This window comes from Lethenteron reissneri, chromosome 27 (assembly GCF_015708825.2).
Source record: "Lethenteron reissneri isolate LAM-NWPU_2019-01 chromosome 27, ASM1570882v1, whole genome shotgun sequence".
Classification (NCBI taxonomy): domain Eukaryota; kingdom Metazoa; phylum Chordata; class Hyperoartia; order Petromyzontiformes; family Petromyzontidae; genus Lethenteron; species Lethenteron reissneri.
Window position 1 is genome coordinate 13,528,021 of NC_083805.1, and position 27,339 is coordinate 13,555,359.

Genomic DNA, 27,339 nt, shown 5'->3' on the forward strand with positions numbered 1-27,339 from the left:
ACACCCACAGTAATCGATACTTAAACGTAAAATTTCACCATCACGCAGAGTGTAAACCCACAATCAGTCCAATCACTCTGGCGGCAACAACGGTTACACGTGCGCCGTCTTGTCCATCGATGCGTAAAACGTTCGACTGGCATCGTTTCACGATGATTTGAACTAAATTATTTAGATTTTTTTAAAAATCAATTAATTTTAACACCGTGACTATCATCATCATCAACGTTGATTGCATAATTAAAGATCAAATTTTCAGTCCGATTTCAATTCTATTACTGCGCACCCTGACGGCAATGAGCATCAATATTAACGTAGACGGGGCCTTGCGCAGTGGGTCATGGGATGCCGCACAAGTGCTCGCGTGCGTGCGTCTCGCGTGTGTGCAGGCGCGTAGCACACGGACCGTGACCTGACGGGGGTCACGTTATAACGCACACCCGTTAAGACAGCATGCGGACGGAAAAGTGCGTGTTAGTGCGTACGCGTGATACCAATGCACACACTCAAGGTGCGTTAGAAATACCAGCTTTACATATTCGGGTTTTCGCAACCCACCACGACAGGTCTCTTCACATCGACCGATCTTCCACCTCCAAGTACAAAATTAAGTCGTCATGTTCTGCAATTGCCTGATGATAACGATCGTATTTCGCCCCGAGAAATGCGGCGAGCGCCGAGATTCAAATCAACGTGTGCGCCCTTTGTCAATTTACTGCTGGATGAGGGCCTCCCCACGCCGTGCAAGTCATGGGGGTCATTAGAACATAATCATCACGTCGGTGAGCACGGATTGGTGAAAGTGGGGCGCATAGACGTTGGGGCGCAGTACAGTACAACAATAGATCTTGATGCACTGCATTCTGCTGCCCACAACGTAGCCCAAAGTTAATACCGCGGATCTTAATTTGAATCGACGCGGAACATGTTGGCCAATCATCAGACACGTGCAGTGTGTAACGGCTTAAGGTGTATCCGAACGGAGAAGATTGGTAAATGTGGAAAGATGCATTGTGGCGGTTATCAGTGGAATGGAGTTTGATAATCCCCAAGGTACACGCACGTACATGTAAATTATATGGCCTGTGTGTATGTATGTGTATACATGAAAATGATCAATGCCATGGTAATGGAATTACTGCACAGGGAGGCAATGCACACAAACTATTGTAATCTCAAAGTGTGTCCAGGCTACAACAAAATTGGGAGTCTGCTACACTTCACTGGCAGTAAATTCTTTGGTTCTTTCGGTAAAGTCACGTAGGTAAAAATAAAATATAACAAAATTACTGTGGCTGTTCCACCTGATGACGGAAGCTTGTGTTGCCTCCGAAACGTCGTGATTTAATTTAGTTGTTTTCCTTTTTTTTTTCACCTACGTGACTTTACCGAAAGAACCAAAGAATATGGATCCTTGCAGTCACGAAAACTTCAAATCTAGAATTCACTGGCAGTGTCGATCTCGTGGTGTAAATTCAAGATTCCTGTGACAAAAGCCAGTCTATCCATCTGACTGCCACCGCCGACATCCCACAAGGCGGTACTCCTATTCACCTCACACTAATAATGTGCCTGACCAGGAATTGAACTCACGAACTTCCAATTTGAGTCGACTTCTCGAACTGCGTGGCGGACGGAGGATCAACAGAGGTCTGAACGTGCATCTCAGCGGGTTGGCAGGAATTCATCAACGAGGCCATGCGCACAGGCACACAGCAAGTGCACGTGTCAATGTCAACTCCACTGCTGGATGAGGGCCTCCCCACGCCGTGCAGATCGAGGGGGTTATTTGACCGCAGCTCAACACGCTGGCCTGCGCTCGTTGGTGAGGGCAGGGAGCATAAACGCACAGTACAACAGCGGATTTTGTTGCATTGACCTCTGATGCCCAAGCGCTATCCAGGCGTAAACCTGCTTGGCTTCATGACGTAACGAAGTCGGGTGCATTGCCGGTGATTCGGTCATCGGCGCGCGTAAATAGGCAATGTGCTTGAATTTCCATTACCAAAGAATTGTTCTTGTGTATGCATGCACGAGTGTATAGCTGCACACAGCAAACACGTAGATGTACACAAGCACACACACACGTGTATATTAAAAAAAACGCAGTGCAAAGCATTTATATCAGCTGTAAAAAATTGCAGTGGCTCACTGACAATGGCACAACATTTTTTTTAACCAATCCAGATTTCGAGAAGAAACTATATTATGTGTCATCCCAACCGATGCTTTCCAGGAGCGTTTGCTTTAAAGCACATTTGCCAATGGTCTGTCAAAACAACTGATTGAATCTTTCACGCTGTTTCTTACTCATTTACACAGGAAGCCATGCGATTTTTACAAGCTTCAAGCACACACATAGTAACGTGTATGTGCGCGTGCATTAAAAACTAGACCCACATATATGCGCATATGCACGCACATGCACACATACACGGTGCGTTTATGCATGATCGCGTGTACGTACACAGGCGCACGTTGTATGTATGCGCGCACACAGCCACACCTGCGTGTACAACGGCCGCGCGCGAACGCCCGTACGAATGAGCACGTGGTCCACGTGCACACCCATATGGACGCGCCTACTGTTACTGACCGCGTGTACACGCACGTGTCGGCATGTGCATACGTGCATACGAACGCGCGTGTGCACGCACGGGACGAGAAGAGGGCAAACGTTAATTGGGTGTCTTTAGCGCCCAGCGGTGATTGTTGCTTGTTAGTGGAGGTCACTGCAGATTCGCGCTTCTTAATGGTCGTTAGTGAGGTGAGTATGCGATTAGTGGGGTTAGTTCTGATTAGAGAGGTTAGTGCTTGTTAACCAGGGTTACTATTATTAGCGGGGTCCGTAGAAGGCCCTGCGAAGAGGAGTGTACCGTGCGCTGCTGGGACTCGATGTAGGAGGCGGCGGTGACTACCGATGCCTGTGGGGAGACCGGGCGGCACCGTGTGCCGTGCCCGCAGCCGTTAGCTCAGAGCCAACCGCGCCCGCCCGCCCATTGGCGAGACAGACACACAATTCATCAGCCAGCTAACCAGCAGAGGTCACAATCGGGTACCCGATACCCGGCTACCCGTACCCGGCCGGGTACGGGTACGGGTACCCGTTTGCGACCCTGGTGCGGCCGGGTACGGGTACGGGTAGGCCGTTAGTCACTGGTGAGTAACCGTTTGTCACTCATTTCGGGTAGGGTACGGGTAGGATACGGCTACCTGTACCCGGCCGGGTACGGGTAAGGAATCAAAACCCGTTTGCGACCTCTGCTAACCAGCCAACAGGCTAGCCTGCTAGTTAATTAGCCTGCTAATTAGCCTGCTAATTATCCTGCTAATTAACTAACCAGCCAGAGAGATAACCAGCCCGCCAAGCAACTAGCCAGCCAAAATAATCAACCAGCCAGATAATTAACTAAGCAATCAGCCGGATAATTCAAGTAGACAATGAAACACATTCAATTGGTCAGCTAATGAACTCTAGCCAGCCAGCAAGCTGGCTGAAGGGCTAAGTGATTACCCTATCGGCGAATAAACTAGCAAGTTAATCAACTAGCAAGTCAACGAGCCAATTATCTCGCCAGCTTGCCAGTCAAGCAACTAACAGCCAAATGGTCGATTAAGAACCCTGCTCATTGCAGAGAAAGCTCATTAGCCAGTCAGCTCACGAACTAACGGGCTCGTTGTAAGCGTGCTCGTTAGTGAGTGTGCTTGTTCACGAGGGATCGGTGTGGAGGGTGGGGGGGGGGCAGTCACGAACAGGGGGCATGCACTGTGCACTCACAAACCGCCGCGGCAAAGCCAACAACGCAACAGAGACACGTGACACTTGACAGCGGGGTAGCACGAGGTGTGGCTATCGCTGACGACGACTGGTGATGATGACGACGATGATGATAGTGACGATGACGATGACAGTCGATAGGAATTCGGCGGTGGTATTTATGATGACAGATGTGAGAATGGCTAAGAGTTTCATGATAACATATCAGAGATGGTGACAGATGATGATGATGATGGCAGGGATGTTATTGACAATAACGATTATTTATTGGCGGTGATGACGGGGTGTTAGTGAAGGGGGACGAGAATAATAATAATGCAATGTAAACTATACTCATTAATTAATTATTAAAGATGGTCACCGCATCGTGTGCTTTCAGGTACTCTTCTGCGATCACCTGGAACGCTCTTCCTTCTGATATTAGGAAGCCACTCGGAGTAAATAATAAAAATAATAGAAATAATGATATAAACTAAATCATTATTTTGTTTATATCATTATTTATATAATTTTGTTTATATCATTATTTATATTATTAGTATTATTTATTTATTTGTTTTTTTGCCTACGTGACTTTACCGAAAAACCTAAGAGGATGAATCCTTGCAGTCACGAAAGCTTCAAATCTAGAGCCACTAGGAGCTTGTGCATTTTTAAAATCTAGAATGAAAACTAATTTCCTTGGAACCGCTTTGTGTGTATAGTTTGTTGTCCTCCCCCCGCATCTCCGATTAGCGTGGTGGGCTACGTACGGTGCGAAAGAAGTTCAACGTACATACTTACACATTACCTGGTGGGGGACGATAACGGGATGTTGGCGGTGACGCTGCCGAGTATGACGATCACGCGGTTGGTGATGACGGAGCATTTACAAAGGCGATGCTATTGATGATGACTACGGCTGTCGGTGATGGGAGTTGATGCTGAAGTTGCTCGCGGTAACGCCGGGCGACGATTGGGGACGGGGCAATGATGACCGGGACAAGGGTGTGTACCGTACCGTGCATGCTCGACGGCAACGCGTCGCCCGCCACAAGCACAACTGCAGCAGCCGAGCAAACGGCACACAAATGCCCAAAGCATGCAGTGCATCACGGCTGGGCGCGTGGGTGTGAGCGCATCACACTCACGACGAGTGTGAGCGCATCACACTCACTACAGAAATGGTAACAATCTTTTGTTTTTAATTGATCGGCCAAGAAAGCCCCAACGAGGCAAATTTTTCAGGAGGTTCCTGTTGTTCGGGACTTTCAAATCAATTCCACTTGAGGTTTTTTTCCTTTTGTTTCTACTTCATTGGAGGAGAACCGGAGTGCCGGGAGATAACACATGGATTATTTGTTGAGTTTTTAACCAAAATATTTTGACGCGTTTGAGATGGAACATCCGAAGTTTAGTACTGGATACAGCCACATTAGCCAATGTGGTTTATGGATTTTATTCTGAACAATGTAACAATACTTCAATTTTAATGTACAATACAATTTTGTTGCGGGACTGTGTTTTGTCTTGGTGTGGTCTGGGAATGTTTTTGCTGTTGTTTTAGCTTCAAAATCGATATACAAATGCAATTTGAACTTCTATACTATATTTTTTTTCTATTTAAGGTGCACGACGGCGGTGTGATGTTATTTTTGTCGCTTGGTATGCAGGAGATCAGGGGTTCGATCCAGACCCCTGACTCCTGTATATTTGGAGTTTGCATGTCTCTCCAGATTTAGAAACAAGCGTTTTAATTATTGACATTATTGGTCTGCTGTAAATTTCCACGTGATAAGCGACTTTGTTGAGCAATCATTTGCAGCGAGGTCGCTTCTGAAAAATAAGTTAATATCACCGTGGGCTTTACTTGGTAAGATAAAAAATAGTTTAGTTTTATTTCTGTCTATATTTTTCAAGTTATTTATTTACCTTTCCTGCACTTTGAATTGCTATCGTGTCTCTGTACCGTTTATTGTTGTAACGTTCTGACCCACCCCTGCTAGACGTGTGTGAAAAAGAGCTTTGTACTCCTTCAGATTCCTCCACTATAAATAAAGATTCTGATTCGAAGTGTCAGCAGAAAATATTAAATCCTGCCAGAGACCTACTTGGTGTACTGCCTACTAAAGGCCTGCAGGTTCTACCTCTGCGTGATCCACTAACCCCGGCGAATTATGGGTGTGGTTCGTCATGGCCAGGTCAGCCAGCCAATTATTGTAGGACTCTGCATGTGTATGTCTTCACGGGTGCGGACATCTGTATAGGTGCAATTATGTGTGCCTGTGCGTGTGCCTGTGCACGTGTGTGTGTGCGTGCATGTGAATCTGTGCGAGTGCGAGTGCATTTCGTGTCCATGAAGGGGTTTGCCGTATGTAAGCGCGCATGTATGTGTGTGAATTAGTTTGGGTCTCTGCACATGCGTGTGTGTGTATTGTGTGCGAGCGAGGGGTATGAGGTTGTGCAAGCGTGTGTGTGTGTGTGCACGTGTGTGTACCCAGGTGGAAGTTGCCGGTCTGTGGATATAACTATGTGTGTGTGCGTGAATGAGTGCGTGTGTGTGCGTGAATGAGTGCGTGTGTGTGCGTGAATGAGTGCGTGTGTGTGTTTGAAGCGGTGTGTGTGTATGTATGCTGCTTTACCTCGAGCAATACAGATATCACCAGGTTCGCTGCCACAAAGCCCAACATGTAGCACCTCCACACCGTCGGGATGCAAATCAGCTACAAAGACAAAGATCCCCCGTATAGCCTTTAACAAACTACACACACACGACAACGACAACATCCCCCCTGCAGCTCTTAACACTCTTGCGGTGAGTGACACAGTGAACCAGAGGTTGGAGCGGCCACCACCATGTTTGGCCGCTCTTTTCTCCTCCCCGGCGCCGATGTTCGTACACTGGACCAAGTGCTGATTTAATGGCGAGCGAACCTAAGAGGGGTCCAGGACCAGCATGGATATCACTCGTCCAACGATGTCAGCCATTGCCGGGAATCCACCCCCGATCGCCGGGTTCAAAACACGACACACTAACCACGACACCACGACAATAGCCGCCATAGGCCACTAGGTGGCGGTGACGTCAGCACGGAGCTTGTGCCAGGCTAGGTTCGCTTTGAGGCCACATGAAGTATGGAAGGCTCGCTGACGCAAGTTCACCGCTGCAACAGGTACAAAGACAAAGATCCCTGGATAGCCCCAACAGATTTTTTTGGGGGAAAATGCTGTTAGTGAGTAGCACCTATGAAGGCACCAGATACACATGCACACACGAAGATCCCCATATACGCTTAATTTTTGGGGCAAGACAGCGAGCACATATGAAGGCCAACACGGTATATAAGGAGGTGGTGTGGCCAGCACGACCCCTTTGTCTCCCCCAATGGCGATGTTTACACATCGCAGCAGGTACTTATTTACATCCGAGTCGACCTAGAGGAGGCGTGAAGATATTCGTCACCACTGTTAGGCGTTCATAGTGCAGTGCGCCAACAACTTCACCACACACGACGCGAATGCGCACATGAACACAGGTGCACGCGCACGAACGCAGGAGATACCTCAAAGAAGTCATCCATGCCGGGATATCGGTAGAACATGAGGAAAGTGAGGAACGCCGGGAGAATGATGAGCCCAGCCACAAAGGGACCTGCTCGCACAGGGACACGGAGACACGGTTCGGATCGTCGTCAGTGAAGATAGCCGTGTCCAGGGCTGGGAATTGAACCCAAGTGCAGTGAGCTAATGATTTGGACAAACATGGAGGGGCACAAAGATAAAGATTTCCCATATAGCTTTTATCAGACTGTTGGGGCAAGTGTTGTTAGCGAGCACCTCTGAAAGCCAGTAAGGTATGTATGTTGAACTTCTTTCGTACCATACATAGCCAACCGTGTTAAATCGGAAGTGCGGGGGAAGGACAACAAACTAATTACAAAAAGCAGTTCTCAAGAAATTCGTTTTCAATCTAGATGATTTAAAAGTGCATAGCTCCAGTGGCATCCTACTATCGGAAGGAAGAGCGTTCCATCACGTGAAGTGTGGAATGCTCACTGCTGGAGGAGATCACGGGACAGACCCAGGTGCAAGGGGTTCACCGAGATGCGCCAGCTGTGCTCCCCACTGTGCTGCATTTTATCCGACCGGCGCTCTGCTTGTTTTTATGAGCGTCGCTCCTTCGTTCTCTGCTGTTGCTGGAGGGCGACTACCTCCAACCGCCGTGCGTGCGCGCACACACGCGCACACATGCGCACGTACGCGCACACACGCGCACACATGCGCACGTACGCGCACACACGCGCATGTACGCGCACACACAAAAGATAAAGATGCCCCCGTATAGCCTTAACAGACTGTAGGGGCAAGTGCTGTTAGCGAGCACCTAAAACGGCCGGCACGGCACACGAGGGGGTGGGTGGCCAACACCACGCCCGACCGCCTTCGTCTCCCTAGCGACGACGTTTACACATCGCACCAGGTACTCATTTGAGGCTGAGTCGACCTAGGGGAGGCCCAGTACCGGTTCAGATAATTGTCACTGGCGTTCGCACACACGCGCACACACACACGCGCGCACGTATGCGCACATGCGCACCGCGTGGGGCCACGTACGGTTTTTGTAGACGGGCTGCCGGTAGGGCTTCCCCTTGGCGAACACGAAGCACACGATGATGTACTGGAAGGAGGACACGAAGAACAGCGTCGTGTTCTCGGCATTGCGGATGTTGTTTTCGTCGTGTTCCCAGTGCGTCGAGTTGAGCGGCGTCTCCTCGCCAGGACACAACCTGGAGGGGGTGGGGGAGTGAAGATGGTGAAGCCGGTACATTGAGCGAGACTCCTTCACCAGTCCGTGTTTGTTGGAGAGTGTGTGTGTGCGCGCGCGTGTAGGTCACATGGACGATTGTGTGCGCTTCATCGTGCGCGCGAGCGGTGCTCACGTGATGTTGGGCGCCCACGGCTGGTACCAGGGCTGCCGCTGCGTGAGCAGGAAGGCGCACACCTGCACGCCGAGGCACGTTAGCGCCTGCGCCGCCACCGACAGCAGCAGGCGCACGGACAGCAGCGAGCTGGGGGGGCCCATGGCCGTGAGCTGCGGCCACGCACCGTTCAGGGGGACTGGGGGGGCGGGGGCCGAGAGACAAATACCACTCGCTCGTGCGCTTGTTCACTTACTCGCTCACTTAAATATAATCTCACCGACTTGCTCCATCACTCAACTATTCGTTCAAACACTCGCTCGCCCACTCTTTTTCAGGCACCTTTATTTCACTCTCCACTAACCCTCTCCAACGATGCTAACTCCATGAATGTCAACGATGTTGCCGATGGCAATACTAACAATGATAATTATTTTGACTGCGCCATTCCTGATAGTCTTGATGTTAACGATGCTGCTGATGATACCTGATGGTGATTAGAGTGCTGATTATAGTGTTATTAATGAAGATTATTCTTGCGACAATGATGGTGCGCTAATGTGATGTTGCTGATAATGATAGTGCTGGGGGGATAGCAATACTCACTCGTGAAGGCCAGAACCAGTATGATCGCCAAGTCAATGAAGAGAAACTGAAAATCGCCCAGGTTGCTCAAAATCTGGAAGAAAAAAAGAAGAAAAGAGATTGCAAGAATCATGGTTCCATGGCGGGGACTCTCTCTGTCGGCGTGACGATCCTCGCGTCAGAACCTCTGGGTACATCAGCATCCCTGTTCCAAGGTCCTGGATACGTGGTGGCCGTGTTAAGGAGATGCAATGACAATAATAGTGATGTGGTTGCTGCTTGCATGTTCAGATGCCCTCTATTATGTTTGCAGTTGCGGGCTCAATTAAAAAAATAGTATTGAGGTGGTCGGGTGGTTCAGAGGTCAGGGATGCTGAACCGGCACTGCTAAGATACCTGGGTTCGAATCCGGCGTTCAGCCACTGCCTGTGAGTAAAGTGAGTTTCTCAAGTGTGGTCCACTCACCAATGAGTGCATAATAAAAAAAAGTAACAAAAAAAAACTATGACATTAAATGTGCATCCGCATTTATTTAGGCAAAATTTCAGATTTGAGAATTAAAAAAAAACAGTTTGAATGCCGTCAGATGAACACTCCTGGGCGGCAGGATGGCTGAAAAATTGCTGCCCTTGACCGCGTGGGTCAGCGGACACTAGAAGGGATCTCAGAGGTAGCTCTGTGGTATCTGCTTACATGGTCCCTACTCCAACACGGAGAGGGTAGCGACGCTCTGCGAGAGATCCAAACGGATCATTCATCCCATGGCACCGAAAGCACAATCGGGATAAAATTGGAGAAGAAAAAAAATCCAGGACTTTATTGTGCAGTGTTTAAACTGTGCATTAGGTTATATTTCAACATTACATTTGTAATGAGTATTAACAACCAACTGGAAGAATATTCTTGGTTCTTTCGGTAAAGTCTTAACGTCAGCACCACGGACAGCAACTGGCAGTTGTTCAGACGGACGAACCATCTATGCTCGGAACGGAGGAGGGGGGAGAGAAAGAAAATGGAATGCGGTCTGAAAGTCATCGTAAGCGTGAACACAATCAATTAAGACCCGAAATGGTTTATCAAATCCTTCCAATGATTGCTAAGACAGAATCCATCTTCTCGGTTGAAATTGTCTCTGTGGCTTTCACACCCGATGATGATTGTGCTTGTGTTGCAATCGAAACGTCGTGAGAATGTTATTGTTCTATTTTTATTATTTCATTATTTCCCTTCTACATGACTTTACCGAAAGAACCAAGAATATGAATCCCTGCAGTCACGGAAGCTTTAAATCGAAATTTAACCAACTGGAAAGTCAAAGAGCGTTTGAACACATACCGGACGTATCCCTGCAAAAAAAACAATTTCAAAAGTGTTTATTTACTCGAGGAAGGATGCACACCACACCCAGCATGCATTCAATCAATCAATGTGAAATTTTGAACGAGCCGTGATTCGGCAGAAGCGCGGACGGCGTAGAACCGGACTGGAAGTGATGGGCGCTGGAGATGAAAAATGGTTTGAGTCTGGACTTAAAAGCACCGATCGTTGCGCTTAAACAGACTTCAACAGGCGGCGTTGCTCTAGGCCATCGGGGCTGCTATGAGAACCTTTATTCCGCTGTCTTCACCCGTGTTGGTTATACTAGTGGCGGCTCCTTCTGGGTCGATGACGTCCCTCGGGGGGGGGGGGGGGGGGGTGGTTGTCTTCGCCCAAAAAACCGAGCATTGCTTCCCTGAACTTAACCGTCTCTCCCCGTGTGATGGCGACAAGTGTTAAAGATAACCCTTCACTATACGCAGCGGCCTGGGAAATATTCCGTGACAAAGAAATGAAAGGTCGGAGTGCCGTCGTTCCAAAGTGCGCATGTGTGACGCACATCGGCCTCGTGGTGAGAGCAAGCGAGCAAGTCGCGGTCAGGGCACTAATGGCGCTGCTGCAGCTGCGTTGGTGTGCGTACCGAGTAAAGCAGCAGCACGGACAGGTACTGGATGATGCTGTAGAGCGCCATGAACTTGAACACGCAGAACGAGGTGATGAGAGCCGCACGTCCTTCCCTGCGAGCACGCGCACACGCGTGCAAAAACAATGATCACCCGCACAGTCGACAAAGACCATTGAGGCAAGTACTGCAAGCGAGCAGTCGCACCAGATATGCATTTAAGGCCGAGTTGACCTTGGGGATTCCCAGGATGGCTGCAGATACCACTCGTCATTGACGTTCGCAGCCGAGAATCCAACTCGGGTCGCCGGTTCGAAGCAAAGTGCAGAAACAATGAAAGTCCCACTTGACCACGTGTGCATGTCTGTGTGCTGCATGCATCTCTATCTCTCGTGGCCTGTCCATCCTCTGTATCCCCTGTGTCCCATGTCCCACGTGAACCCTATGTCACGTGTTACGGGAGTGTGTGTCGCGTGTACCGCAGGGTACACCGTGTATCTGTGTGCTATACGTAAGCCGTTTGTGTGAGTGTATCCGAGTGACGTGCGTATTGTGTGTGCATCACGAGTGGTGCCGTGTGTCGTCTGTGTATGTTACCGTATGAGCGTGGGGACGCAGGAGATGTTGGGCGTTTTGGAGGTGAACGGGGAAGCGACGGACGCCTCAAGCTCGGAGAGCGAGATCCCGGCATGGGCTCGCTTCAGCGCCTGCAACACAACCGCCGCCGCCAGCACGACACTTACCCCGTGGTGGTCCTGTGCGAGTTGTGGGGAGTGGTGGGCGCGGTGGTGAGCGCGCAACGAACCGAGCAACTTTGGTTCCATTCCCGGCCACTGCCAACATCATTGGTGAGCGACTTTGACCCTCCCTTATGTCAACTGAGCCTTAAAATGAGTATCCGGTACGATGCGAATACATTCGGACTGCAGAGACAAAGGCAAGGGGCGTGGGGCTGGCCCACGCCGCTGCCTCGTGTGGCAGGCCAGCTCACAGCACCTGCCACAAAAGTCTATTAAAAGCAGTACCACCAATAACACTACATACACAACACCATCCGCAACTGCACTACCAAACCACTGTTTGATTCCAAGTCGTTTGGTCACAATTGTTTTATGCTTAATTAGCAGTTTAATGCAGGTTTTTTAAATAAAATTATCTGCATTAATCAATGTTTTTTTAAGGGTTAGTCTATTGCAGTAATCTAGGATTCATATAGAAGTCTTGTGGATTTTCAACACAATGTCTTGTTACTTGGCGCTGCGGTGGCGAGACGTTAACTACCCCGCCTGGTGTACAAGAGGTTGTGGGTTCGATCCCAACCCTGACGCCTGCTTTATATTTGGAGTTTGTACATTCTTCCCGTGGTCGCGTTGGTTTTTCTCCGGGTGGTCTGGTTATTCCCTCCACATTTAGAATCAACGTGCATTTAGAGTAGTTGGCTGCGATACATTTCCACATGATGATAAGCCATTTCGTTGAGTGATCATATGTGGTCGGGTCGCTTCTATAAAAGAAAAGAGGTGGATAGCTCGTTGGGCTTCACCTGGTAAAACTAAAAGTAGTTTTAGTTTCTAATAGTATCACCAAAACTCCGACATCACGCTGGCAAGAGCTTGAGAAATCCCAGAGTAGTCCCTGACCCTGAGCTCTCACTCTTTCCCCCAACGTCTCAACTCTGCAGGAACCCTCGTACGTCCGTTCTTATAATGTCTCCCCGCATTCCGACATCCCCACAAGGTGGTACTAATTTTATCGACCCCAGGAGGGATGATGAGCCGTGTCAACTCCCAACCGTGATTTGAACTTGCAAAGCTTCTGCTTGCGAGCCGCTCAGGCCAGATGTGCATGATTACATACGTGTGTGTGTGTGTGTGCGTGTCAGAGTACATGCTGTGTGTGTGAGTACTCGCTCAGTACGTGTGTGTGTGTACACATGCAGTATGTATATGCACATGTGCGGCAACTCACCCCACAGTCGTTCGCTCCGTCACCGCACATCCCCACGCAGTAGCTGTGAAACAGCAGACGGCCACGTCAGCACTTGTACAGGATGAGACGAGAGACACAACCCACAGAGCTTTCAACAGACTGTTGGGGCAAGTGGTGTTTGTGAGCGCCTATTAAGGGCAGAGTGGTGCACAAGGCGGCCGTGTGGCCAGCACCATGCCCGCCCACTTCTTTCTCCTCAGTGCTGATGTTTAAACACCGCACCAGGTACTCATTTAAGGCTCGGGTGACCTCGGGGAGGGTTTAGTTACAAGTCACCGGTGATGTTAACATTGGCCGGGAATCAAATCAAGGAATGCGATATTCAGAGTTGCGCTAATCACTATGCCACCGCTTCCCACACACACACACACATGCATATGTAGTGTGTGTCTCACGAGGCACACACAGAACTCTGGAGGCACCATGATGTATTCACAACCGAACAGGGCTATGGGTTAACAATACTCGGGGTTACTCAAGACCCCCAAAGGGGTCTCTGTAAACTGAGTCCCCAACGACCGACGCTCCAAGACCCCCGAAGCAAAGCCACACGGTTTGCTCTTTCCACCAGTCCCTCTTAACCCCCTCGAGCGTGGCCTCGCTTCCGCCTCCGGCCAAGCTCCTTCCTCGGTCTCTCGAGACGGGACTGGAGCCAGCGTCACATGTCCTCCGGGCCCCCGTTTCCGGGCCCCCTTCACTCCCCTGAGTTGGCACGTCCCCCCTCTCTCTCTCTGCGACGGGACCCTGCGCTGGAGGGCCTGCTTCTCCGCCACGTCTCTGTCGGCTCCCACGAGATGTACGTGCACACTCCTTTATCGATTGTAGTTGTAGTCGGCATATACGCCGTAGAGACGCTATTTACGTCTCTACACATATACACACACACATCCATACATATACACGCAACACATGTATCCTTCCACAAACACACACGAAGCGGGCTGGGTTAATGTAATTGAAGGTGCTCTTGAATACAGCATCGTTCACGAAAACTTGCATCGTACAACGCTGCACAACTTTTTACGTGCACAGTTTTCGGACGTAGCTCAGCGTGCCAACAACTACACTACCGCTCCATACACTTGCATACACGCACACACAGGCATGCACGTGCACACACACAATGTCTTACTCCATGCCCTGTAGAACTTCAATCAGCTGTGTTTTCTGGTCTGGAGACATCCGGGCAAAAATGGTTCCACGCAGCACAATCTGCTCACGAGACAGACAGACCCCCCGAATAACCTTAAACACTGTTGGGGCAAGTGATGTAAGCAAACACGTATGAAGACCGGCACGGCACAAAAGGGGGTGGGTGGCCAACACCAGGCCCGGCCGTCTTTGTCTTCCCAATGCTGATGTTGACACACTGCACCAGTACAAATTTAAGGCCAAATCGACATAAACGGGGCCCAGGATCGGTTCACAAATTAGTCACTAAGTGGGAATTGAACTCGAGTCGCTGGGTTCGTAGCACAGTGCACTAATCACGTCGCCGCTCCTCACAAGACGGAACACAGATACATCACACGCAGTCAACAAAACGCGACCCACACTTAGGTGTGCGAGATGGTACGACATGGTGTGTAGTGTGACGACATGGCACATGGCGTGATGCGACACGGTGTTCGGTGTGATGCAGTGTGCGGTATGGCGCACCGTGACGTGGCGGGTGAAGTTTTAAGATAAAAATAATTACTGATCTACCTATAAAAACCACACCGAGTCCAAGACTCTCAGGAGGGGCCTGGCATCAGGTTGTTTGACCAATACCAATTACATTGCCCTTTTTTTTAGCTATGGGAGGATAACCTGGAGAACCCCGGAGAAAACCCACGCTGAACAGGGGCTGAACATAGCAACTTCCCCGAGTCAGAATCGAACCCAGGTCGTTCTTGCCACGAGACACGAGTCACCACTGTGCCATCGTGCTGCCCAACGACGCGTGGTACAGTGTGCCGAGTGCGGGGGTGGTGAAGAACGATGGATGGTGCAGTGCGATGCGGTTTGGTTTGTTGTCGTATGCTGGAGTGGTGTGGGGTGATTGTGACACAATGCTGTGGGGTGTATCATGTACAACAGTTGCAGTATGACGTGGCGTGGTGAGGTTTGGTGCGGTGTTATATATGGTGCGGTGTGGCATGGTGTGTGGTGGAGTTTGGTGTGGTGTAGTGTGGAGCAGTATGGCGTGGTCTAGAATGGCGTGAGCGTGGGGCGGGATGGTGTAAGAGTGTGCTAAGCACCTTGGGCAGGAGGTCCGGAAAGTGGTCAAAGATGATGGCAAACGACTTTCCGCTCATCGCAAAGTGGAATTCATGATTGGAGGACATGTTCACCACGCAGCCCTGTGGAACAAACAAAGACAAAGATCCCCCATATAGCCTTTACCCGACTGTTAGGGAAAGTGCTGCTAGCATCTATGAAGGCCAGCACGTGAGGGCATGGCACACGAGGGGGTGTGTGGTCAGCACCATGCCCGGCTGCCTTTGTCTCCCGAGTGGCGATGTTTACACACCGCACCAGGTACTCATTCGAGGGCGAGTTGACCTAGGGGAGGCACCGAACCAGTTCAGATAATCGTCACTGGTATTGGCGGGAATATAACTGGTACGCCCAAAATTCACGATCACAGACTCACGCATGCACGCACAATCACAACTGTACGTGCTCACGCAATGAGAAGAAGACCTTCCCATCTGGGCTCAGAGACTGTTGGGCCAGGTTTGTTTTTTCCCACAAACTTGCTGAGCACAGGCCCAAAGGCCCAAACCACCAAACGGCCAACAAACAGCACTATTGTAATGCGGGCGTAAATGGGCGGGGCGGATATGACGATCCAAGAGGGAGGAGTCAGGGTGACGTGGGGGAGAAGTTATAGCGGGGAGACAGGAAGCTATCTGGGTCAGTCGGGGGAGTGAAGGGTGGTGAACACGTTGGGTGGTCGCCGTGCCTCAGCCTGGTGGCTGAGGGGCTCATGACGGCGCCAGCCAGCGGGGTGGAAGAGAGAGTGGAGGATTGAGGTAGGAAGTGGCGAGATAGCCACAGAGGCCACGAAGGGCTGAGGTAGGAAATGGCGAGATAGCCACAGAGGCCACGAAGGGCTGACATTGGGAGGTGGCGAGATCGCCACGCACGGAGGAACAGGGAGCAGAGATGGAGCTGCTGGGGGAGCAGCCAGAGGGCTGTACCAAGAGCCTGCAGCGGAGCTGCAGGAGCGTGGAAGGCTACGGGAGCGAAGGCAGATGTGGGGCTGCCAGGGAGAGAGTCTCAGGAGGAGTGCCGTGTGGGACGGAGAACGCGAACCCCAAATAAAGGACACGGAGTCAGCAAGAAGTGTCTGAGTCCTTTTATTACACTATCAAAGTCGTAAGTGTCGACACGTTTCTTGAATTGAGCAAGGTTATTGGGAAAAGAGACGAATATGAGGGAATTCTAAATTGGAGCAGTGCAAAGGAAGAAGCAGAGAGGTGAAGTGTCGTGACCTGCGGTGCGATGGCGCTGTTAGTAAGCGCCAACGTGTGGAAATGCACGGTGGTGGTCGGAATATGGCCACCACCATGCATTTCCACACCTGTTGAGGCCGACACACGCCCATTGATCTACGTGCACAAATATCTATGACAGCCCAAACCAACACCCCAGGCTACCGCCAACGTTACCTCAATCAGTGCCGCTCCCATCATTGTATTCCTACCGTTACGCTCGTTCACCCAGGAAAGCGCTGCCAGATTTTTGCAGTTGGGGGGGGTTGACGTTGCCACGTGTGGCCGGACACCATTTCTGGCACCATGGCCACGCCCACCTGTTGCGGCTGCTCGTTGCCGATTGGCCGCTCCGGGTGCCACGTGATGGTTGCCGGGAGACCGTTTCCAGGAGGCGTCGCCTCGGTGACGATGATCTCATCGCTGGCGTGCACCATCCCACAATCCCGTGCGACTGACATGGCCGTTAGGAGGTTGTCGCCTGTGAATACATTGACGGGAAAATGCAGCGGGGCTGTTTGGGCATGGGTGCGTGCAACTGTGTGTGTATGTGCATGTGTGTATGTGGTTTTGTGTTTGTGAGGAGCGGTGGCGTCGCGGTTAGCGTGCTGCGCTATGAACCCGGCAGCCCGAGTTCGATTCCCGCTCACGGCCAACATCCGTGACGATCATCTGAACCGGTTTTAGGCATCTCCTAGGTCGACTCAGCCTCAAATGAGTACTTGGTGAGGTGTGTAAACATCGCCATTAGAGAGACAAAGGCGGCGGGGCGTGGTGCTGGCCACAAACCCCTCATGTACTCTCCCGGCCTTCATAGGTGCTCGCTAAAAGCACTTGCCCCAACAGTCTGTAAAGGCTATACGGGGGATTGTCTATATATGTGCGCGTGCAGCTCCTCTCTTGTGGAGCGTTAGTGTCGTGGTTAGCGCGCTCCTGCGTGTGTGCGTGTGTGCACACGCCCCCCCTGCGTTCGTCCCCATGTGCCGCTCAGTTACCCGTGACCATGACGGTTCGGATCCGCGCCTCCTTCAGCTGCTGCAGCACGGGCTCCGTCTCGGGCTTCAGTTTGTTCTGCATTACGATGAGACCCAGCATCTGCAGCCCGCTCTCTATCGTGTCACTACGTACAGGCACGAACACACAAATACATACACATCAGTGATGTGCGGTGAGGCCAATGGCTGGGGAGGCACTGGCTTGTGTCAGAGCCAGATTCACACACTGAGGGGGGCGTGGCCTCACGGAGGGGGCGTGTCCTCACTGAGGGGGGCGTGTTAGACACGCTCCCCTCAGTGAGCCAGATGTGATGGCTGCCTCCACTGGTGCTTTTCATTGCAGTTTCATGACGAGACCAGCGAGCCTAAATATCTTTATACGCATACGTGAAATAAGTTACCTGGAGTATGGAAGGCGAGGACATGAAATGAAGGGGTCTACAAACATTACATTGGTGACATACTGAGATAGTAACAGGCACGCGCTTATTGCCCGCGCTCCATCCAGTTACTGAGGGGTTGCGCAATCAGAGGGGAGGCTGAGCTCGTCGCTGCCTCACCTCTCGTCTCTTCCTGTATTTGCAGCGGAGCTCCGCAAATTTGGCGATTTTGACTATAAAAATGATTGGAATCGTACAGAAATGACTTTTATAACACATATCATTTGAAAAACCTTAATATTTATTTTATTTTATCATTAATTTTTTTACTTTTAGTAACAGCTATTTTCATTGGAGTATGACAGGTGAGGCTCTGGCCTCCCCTGCTTCCCCTGACAGCACGTCCCTGCTACACACACACACATACAAAGACAAAGATAAAGATCCCCCGTATAGCCTTAACAGACTGTAGGGGCAAGTGCTGTTAGCGAGCACCTATGAAGGCCGGAACGGTACACAAGGGGGTGAGTGGCCAGCACCACGCCCGACCGCCTTTGTCTCCCCAGTGGCGATGTTTACACACCGCACCAGGTACTCATTTAAGGCTGAGTCGACCTAGGGGAGGCCCAGGACCGGTTCAGATAATCGTCACTGGTGTTAGCCGTGAGCGGGAATCGAACCCGGGTCGCCAGGTTCATAGCGCAGCGCGCTAACCGCTACACTATCGCTTCCCACAACACACATACACACACACATACACACACACATACACACACACACACACACACGAACAACGCTGAAGACCAACACAGCAGACAAGGCCATATGTGGCCAACATCACGCCTTTGTCTCCCCAGTGGCGATGTTTACACACCGCACTTGGTACTCGTTTAAAACTGAGTTGACGTAGGAGAGGCCCAGGACCGCCGATATTGACGATGATGCCAATGATGTCGATTTTGACGATGATGGCGATGATGGCGACGTTGATGGCGACGTTGATGGCGACGTTGACGATGATGCCGACGTTGACGATGTCGATTTTGATGATGATGCCGAAGATGACGACGATGGCGAAGATGACGACGATGGCGAAGATGACGACGATGGCAATATTGACGACGATGACGATGTCGACGATTATGATGATGGGAACGTTGACGATGATAGCGACGTTATCGATGTTGACAATGATGCCGATGTTGACGATGACGGCGACGTTGTCACGGGCTGCGTTACCGGCTCGCCTGCTGCACCCGGTGCCAGTTGAGCTTGTGCGGCAGGGCCCGGTGAGCGAGCGCGATCACGCGGTATCCCTTCCGCGTGTGCTGCTCCAGAACCTCGGCAAAGTCCTTGGGGACTGGGGAGACGCACGGGAAGAGCGGAGTCACCGAGACGGCATCCGGGGAGGGAGAGAGCGGCGGTGCAGCGGTCAGCGCACTGTGCTACGTACCCGGCGACCCAAGTAAGATTCACCAATCAAGGTTCAAACGTTGCTGACGATTATCTAAACCGGTCCTGGGCCTCCCCTAGGTCGGCTCAGCCTCAAATGAGTACCTGATGTATTGTGAAAACATTGCCATTAGGGAGACAAACGCAGCCGGGCGAGACACTGGCCACCCACCCCCTCGTGTGCCATGCCGGCCTTCATAGGTGCTCGCTAACAACACTTGCCCCAAATGCCTGTTCAGGCGAATGCGAGGGATTTTTGTCTTTGTACGTGTTTGTCCTGTGCATATAGGTGCGTGTGCGTGCGCTACCGCTGGCTGGAACGCAGAGCCGCATGATGGTCTCGGGCGCGCCCTTGGTGTACGCGTGCATGCAGCGGGCGCTCAGCGTGCGCGTCACCACGCTCATGCGCTGCAGCTCCGACGAGAACGGGAACTCGCGCACGACGCCGATCTCATAGCCACTCTACTCGCCCACGCACACACAGACACGCACACACACACAGATCTCAAAGCCACTCGCACAGACACACACACACACACCGATCTCAAAGCCACTCGCACAGACACGCACGCACACACACACTGATCTTATAGCCACTCACACAGATATGCGCACACACACACACACAGACACGCACACACACCAATCTCATAGCCACTCACATAAACACGCACACATACACAGTAAGGCACACAACCACAACGATCTCATACCTGTTTTCCTCGCACACACGTACAGACACGCACTCACACAAAGCTATCTCATAGTCGCTCTACTCACACGCATAGATACGCACACACACACATATAATCTTAATGCCACTACTCACACACACACGCACAAACCGACGCACACACATGCACACACAGACACTGATCTCATAGACAATCTGCACACACGCACACCATTCAGATCTCTCACACACAGAATACCTGTCAACACAGATCAACACACATAGACCCACACAAATAAGAACAAAGATCCCCCACACATCCTTTAGCGCACTGGTGGGGCAAGTGATTTGCACAGGGAAAAGGTGAATCGTGAGGCAGCAAGAAGGGGCGGGGGGGGGCTCGCGGAATTAATTTTGCGAGTGGGGGAGTAGGAAGGACGCCACGGCGCCCGGAGACAACGCCGCATACGTCACTCACCGAGATCTCGTACATTTCCTAAAAACACAACGACAAGGAAGCGTTACCATTAAACTAAACTGAACGTTTTATTTGACCATGTAAGGCCCACTGAGCTATTACAACGCTGCTATTTTTTTTTTTAAAGGGACCTGGCCTCAAATTATAGCTCAACAAAGTGGCTGATCATGTATAGCAGCCAAATGCTCTAAACGCGTGGTGTGTTGATTCTAAATGTGGAGGGAAAAACCGGCAGACGCGGAGAAAAATCCACTCGACTACGGGGAGAACACGCAAATTCCAAATATACAGCAGGCGTCAGGTGTGGGACCGAACCCACGACCTCCTGTACACCAGGCGATGTAGTTAACATCTCGCATCGCCCATTGCCCTCGTTCCCTCGCTTTGCACGAGGAATCGATCGTTTACCATTCGGTGAAAATTATCTGCAAATGGCCACCACGTGAGGCGAGCGGAACAAACAACAGCGAACGTACGAACAAAAAACCCATCCGAGACGAGACAAACGAAGCACAAAATGAGTGAATGGTGTTGCGAATGTGTTTATGGAGCACCATCACTCATGCGAAACTGAGAACACGATACAATCCGTGTGACCTGCATGGCCGTCAGGCAATCGACGAGCGTTTTTTTTTTCCCTGTGAGAGGATTACCCAGAGAAAACCCAAACTTGCGAGGGGGAAACACTCGATTCCATACAGATGCGACAGGTGGAGTCAACAATTGCTGATTCGCCTTCACCTGAAGGGCCACGGTATGGCACCTCCTCGAAGCCCACGGGAAGGGAGTTTCACAACCATTAACTGAACCAATCAACTATTTTTTTAAATTTAATTTTACCAGGTAAGGCCCACTGAGCTGTATAGCTCTTTTTCAGAAGCTCAACGAAGTGGCACATCATGTGGAAATTTATAGCAGTCAAATACCTTAAACGCATATTTCTAAATCTAGAGGGGAAAAGCCAGAGGACCTGGACAAACCACTTGGGACTGTAATTAAGATGGAATTAATTTGTCCACATTTCTTGATGAGGTAGAAATGCTCATAAAATACCGCGGGGTCGCACGTGCCCTGACAAACGGACTGTTCATCCACGCTGGGACTGCAATGGTGCATTCAGTTTCATGTGTGTCAAAGCATAGGCTAATCTATCTTCTCTTCTATATATATAAAAGTCAGAATTTGTGTGTTGGTTTTTGTGTGGGTTTGTGTGTGGGTTTGTATGTGGGTTTGTGTGTGGCCGCGCGCTTGGCTCTCCAACGGTGGGGTTCATGTAAAAATAAAATAGCCAGGTACCACGCCGTAAGCCCTGCGGTGAGCAAGCGCTGTTCCTTTTTCACATCCGCCAACTTTTAATTAGTTTAATTAGCGATTTAGTGCTATTTCTGTGCTCTTCCCATACCAACTCACGCACCTCGGCTGGCTGTACAATCTAGGTGAGGCCGGAGGCTCTGCACGGGACTAGGCCTCACCACGCCACTCTGTTAGGTGAGTACTTTGTGCTATACAGTCGATAAATACTGCTATAGCAGGTACCACCACAGTCAGTATGCACTGCTGTAATCATAGCAGGTACCACCACAGTATGCACTGCTGCAGTGAAAGCAGGTACCACAGTATGCACTTCTGTAATCATATCAGGTACCACCACAGTCAGTACGCATTGCTGTTAGAGATTTCAGAGTAGTTTTCAAATATTTTTAAGACCCGGGCAACGCCGGGTACTTCCCGCTAGTTCCATATATAAACCAAACGTTCTCAAACTAGAAACAATTATCTTCCACGTAACTATACGGCGGTAGTGAGATTTTGTCTTGCGTGGTTGTCTCGCGAGTGCAACTACCCAAAGCTGGGCGGCCGTGGTGGTGGCTCTGTGATAACCAATACGAATGGCTGCAAATGCCTTTACTGTCGTTATGAATCCCGCGTGACTCGTTCGGCCTTCATTCCCATGCGCAGTGAAACGCTACTCACCACGTCAGGATCCGAGTTGGGATTGGCCGAGTCGGCGTCACACACCGCTTTCTGATTGGTGGCAACGTTGGGGTTGCAGGCCGGCCGCACCACGGTGGGCATGATGGTGTCAAACTTGGCGTTCTCATCCGAGGTGGCCTCCTCCAGCACCTACAGGGAACAAGGACATCCTCACTATCCACTCACCACGTCCTCACCTCGCCAAACACCTCATCCTCACCAGTTCCTCCTCAAACTTACCACCACCTCATCACCACCATACACTTTAACAATATCTACATTCTCACCACACACTGCACTAATCACCCACCTCGCTCAGCACTCATCTCACTACCGACCTCCTAACCACCCGCCTCAACGCCACACACCATCTCACCACCACATATCTCTTCACCACCCCCTCTCCTCACGAAGCCTCACCACCGTCTCGACCGAGCACTACTCGTGAGCGCACACACTGTGCATGCGCGCACCACTCGCGCACCACACACACCACATGCTGTGCATGCGCGCACCACTCACGCACGCACACACACCACATGCTGTGCATGCGCGCACCACTCACTCACGCACACACACACACACACCACATGCTGCGCACGCGCGCACACCAAATGCTGCGCAAGCGTGCACACCACACACATGTGCCACACACGCACCCATCCCGTGGCGTTGAACATGTTGAGGTCGAGTGGGTCCCCGGTGAGCTGCCCCTCGATGCGGGTGAGCGAGTGGCAGGTGGCCATGGCGGCCAGCAGCGGCGTGTGCACCAGCTCGGGGTGCGACACCTCGGTGCACACGGGAGAGAAGCTGCAAAGACAAAGATCCCAGGATAGCCTTTAACAGACTATTGGAGCAAGTGCTGTTAGGGGCACCTATGAAGGCCGGAACGGTACACGAGGGGGTGGGTGGCCAGCACCACGCCCGACCGGATTTGTCTCCCTAGTGGTGATATGGATACTGGTGTTGGCCGTGAGCGGGAATTGAACTCGAGTCGCTGTGTTGGCAGCGCAGCGCGCTAACCACGACACTACCGCTCCCCGAGAGAGAGAGCTGCACACACATTGACGTACACAACGATCCCCCGTGTAGCCTTAACGGACTGTGGGGGCAAGTGCTGATAGCGAGCGCCTATGAAGGCTGGTGCAGGGCACACGACGGGGTGGTGTGGCCACGTTCACGCCCGGCAACCTTTATCTGCCCCAGTGCCAATGATGAAACACCGCACCAGGTACTCATTTAGGGCCGAGTTGACCCAAGGGGAAGCCCAGGACCGGTTCAAATATCAATCGATGTCAATTGCCAGCGACGTCAGCTGTGGCCGGGAAAGGAACAAAGGTCGCCAAGTTTGTAATTCAATGCAAGAACCACTACACCATACCAACACATACATACACAGTTAATCACACGCACACGTATGCGCGCGTGCACTAACCGAATCACACACAAAAGCACGCGCACACGTACAAATGCACAGACGCATTTATATATACAATTATACATCATATTTACACACTTCTATATTTACGTACACACACGCGCACACACTGTGTCGGAGCACGTGTGCGCGTGCTGCCCGTTTGTCAATCCACTGCTGGACAAGGGCCTCTTCCCCAAGCGGTGAAGGTCGTGAGGGTTATTCGACCAGACGTCACCATACTCGTAAGAGAACCTAGTCTCACCTATTGTTGCTGTGATAGTATTGGCACGTGTGTGTCAGCATTGTGCGTGCGGTCACACGTACACATTGTTTTCCACCGGGATGACGCCCCACAGATCCAAGCCATCCTCCGTCAGGGTTCCCGTCTGTTAAGCACGCAGGGAACACGGCCGCACGTGGGCACAAACACACACGGATGCAGGGAGTGAACACGCGAGCGAGTGAGTGAGCATGTGAGTGGGTGAGCAAATGAGTGTGCGACCAAATGAGCGAGTGAGAACGAGTGAGAGCGTCTGTGAGTAAGCGTACCAGCGAGTGAACGTGTGAGCGAGTGGGTGAGTGGGGGAGCGTGTGAGCGAGCGAGTCTGTGAGTGAGTGATCGTGCAAGCGAATGAGTGTGTGAGCATGTGAGCGAGCGAGTAAATGAGTGGTGAGTGAGTGGGCAATCGATCGAGCAGCAAAGCAAGCGGGCAATTGAGTGCGAATCACGATGGTCCTGCCCGCGCAGGACCCCCCACCCTCTCCCACCTTGTCGAAGCAGACGAGGTGCGTGTGCCCCGACACCTGGATGAGGTTGGGGCTCAGGCAGAAGATCCCCGCCCGCTTCAGCCGCTGCTGCGCGTAAACCACGCCCGCCGTGAGCGCGGCAGGCAGCGCCGGCGGCACCGTGATGGTGATGATGTCCAGCGCCTCCACCACAATCTTCGACGCCTTCTCCTGTGGGTGCGTGACGCCAGGAGGGCATGGACACACGGGGGGCGCATGGGGACACAAGGTGAGACGTGGCAATGCATGACGAGGGGGGGGGGGGGGGGGCGGTCACAGGGATACAACGGGAGACACGGGGAGATAAGGAAACACATGGGGAGACACGGAGAGACACCGGGAGACACAGCGACGTACAGGGGAGACATAACGAGACACGAGGTAAAACAAATGGGGATTCAGGAGAAAGAAACAGGGTCGCAACGGTTGACACGGGGAGTGAAGGAAATGCACGAGAAGCCACGTGGACGTGCAGGGACACACGGGGAGACACAAGGGAAGGCGTGAGGACACGTATAGCGGAAGGGGTGCTCATGAAACGTGTAGAGAAACGTGCACAGATGGTACCCGAGTTGGAAACAAGCTAAACACTGGGCAAAGAAGCCTACAAGCTCGCAGAGGACACATAGCAGAGCGAGGACATTCGAGTGATAAGATGGTGAGCCTCTTGTGCGCTGTGAGAGATGTGTGTACAAGCGTGCTCTACGTGTGAGTTGTGTGTAGAAGATTTTTGCACGCAAGCTGTGGTGTGTTGGGGTGTTGATGTCTGTGTGTTGGGGAGCGGTAGTGGTAGCGGTTTGCGCGCTGCGCTATGAACGCGGCGACACGAGTTCGATTATCGCTCACGGCCAACACCAGTGAAGATTATCTGAACCGGTCCCGGGCCTCCCCTAGGTCGACTCAGCCTCAAATGAGTACCTGGTGCGGTGTGTAAACATTGCGACTAGGGAGACAAAGGCGGTCGGACGTGGTGCTGGCCACCCACCCCCTCGTGTACCATTCCGGCCTTCATAGGTGCTCGCTAACAGCACTTGCCCCTACAGTCTGTTAAGGCTATATGGGGCATCTTTGTGTGTTGATTGTGGGGAGCGGTAGTGCAGTGGACTAGCGCGCTGTGCTATAAACCCGGAGTTCAATTCGCGCTCACGGCCCACGCCAGTGGAAATTATCCGAACCAAACATTGCTGACGAATATCTAAACTGGTCCTGGGCTTCCCCGAGGTCGACTCGGCCTCAAATGAGTGGCTAGTGTGGTGTGTAAACATCAGCACTGTGGATACATAGGCGGTCGGGCGTGGTGCTGGCCATCCACCCCTTCATTTCTTTAGAAGTGCTTTTTACGTTCAGCTTGTTATCCTTTCCCCGCACGGTTGGCCACATACGTACATACCTTGCTGGCCTTCATAGGTGCTCGCTAACAGCTGTGTGCGCGTGGGACCTGTGCGTGCGTGCGTGCGAGCCGTACCCCCTTGAGCGTGGAGGAGATGACCGTGTAGATGAAGCCGACGAGCGCCACGGCGACCAGGAAGAGCAGGAAGCGGAATGCGTCGCGGTAGAGGCGCACGTTGGTCGGCTTCGGGTAGAGGATGGAGCGCACCAGCTGCCCCTTGGCCGTGCCGAACCCTGCACACGTGGTACACAGATCCCCCCCCTTTAACACACCGTCGGGGACAGTGCTGCTAGCGAGCACCTATTAAGGCCGGCACGGCCGCAGGAGGTGGGGTTGACAGCACCAAGCCCCTGTTGCAGAGGTCGCAAACGGGTTTTGATTCCTTACCCGTACCCGGCCGCACCAGGGTCGCAAACAGGTACCCGTACCCGGCCGCACCAGGGTCGCAAACGGGTACCCGTACCCGGCCGCACCAGGGTCGCAATCGGGTACCCGTACCCTACCCGATACCCGTACCCGGCCGGGTATCGTGTAGGGTACGGGTACCCGATTGCGACCTCTGGGATGAAGCCATGTTGCAGGCGCGGGTGGGTTGATTCTAGGAACTTGAAATGAGTGACAAACGGTTACTCATCAGTGACTCACGGCCTACCCGTACCCGTACCCGGCCACACCAGGGTCGCAAACGGGTACCCGTACCCGTACCCGGCCAGGTACGGGTAGCCGGGTATCGGGTAGGGTACGGGTATCGGATACCCGATTGCGACCTCTGCCCTGTTGTTGCCTTTGTCTCCCCAGTGCTAACCACTACACTTCTGCTCCCCACCTGTACACATGCATATGCGGGCACACTCACCTATGTAGTCACATGTGCACACAAAACAGCATTAACACACGAGGTGGTGGTGACATCGCGACAGCTCTTGTGTCAGACGAGGTGCACTTCTCTCTCGCCATGAAACGTGTCTAAGACGTACTGGCAAGTCCAGGAAAGGCCCACACAAGCGTGCAAGTGTGTACGTAGACGCACGCGCTTAAAGAAGAGCATTAACACGCAAATACGTACACGCAAAAGATAAAGATCCTCGCGTAACCTACACTGTTCAGGCATGTGCTGTGA

At 51.8% G+C, this 27,339-nt stretch overlaps 1 protein-coding gene across 4 annotated transcripts in view; it reads right to left on the minus strand.

Moving 5' to 3' along the window:
- Positions 1-27,339, minus strand: part of LOC133348565 (polyamine-transporting ATPase 13A3-like) — a 91,031-nt gene that overhangs the window by 13,168 nt on the left and 50,524 nt on the right. For 2 of the 4 annotated variants that reach the window (XM_061561452.1, XM_061561451.1), the window contains exons 12-31: positions 26,295-26,452; positions 24,812-25,000; positions 24,368-24,429; positions 23,283-23,433; positions 22,624-22,773; positions 20,650-20,667; positions 19,807-19,960; positions 19,286-19,406; positions 17,667-17,791; positions 16,992-17,152; positions 15,433-15,534; positions 14,322-14,401; positions 13,169-13,211; positions 11,798-11,907; positions 11,219-11,315; positions 9,283-9,355; positions 8,698-8,875; positions 8,372-8,544; positions 7,321-7,409; positions 6,400-6,480 (exon numbers count right to left, since the gene is read on the minus strand). In XM_061561452.1, the coding sequence (XP_061417436.1) occupies positions 6,400-6,480; positions 7,321-7,409; positions 8,372-8,544; positions 8,698-8,875; positions 9,283-9,355; positions 11,219-11,315; positions 11,798-11,907; positions 13,169-13,211; positions 14,322-14,401; positions 15,433-15,534; positions 16,992-17,152; positions 17,667-17,791; positions 19,286-19,406; positions 19,807-19,960; positions 20,650-20,667; positions 22,624-22,773; positions 23,283-23,433; positions 24,368-24,429; positions 24,812-25,000; positions 26,295-26,452 (2,315 nt within the window). Of the gene's footprint in view, positions 1-2,876; positions 2,925-6,399; positions 6,481-7,320; positions 7,410-8,371; positions 8,545-8,697; positions 8,876-9,282; positions 9,356-11,218; positions 11,316-11,797; positions 11,908-13,168; positions 13,212-14,321; positions 14,402-15,432; positions 15,535-16,991; positions 17,153-17,666; positions 17,792-19,285; positions 19,407-19,806; positions 19,961-20,649; positions 20,668-22,623; positions 22,774-23,282; positions 23,434-24,367; positions 24,430-24,811; positions 25,001-26,294; positions 26,453-27,339 lie in introns of all 4 variants that reach the window. The other 2 variants (XM_061561449.1, XM_061561450.1) reach the window with 2 other exon arrangements.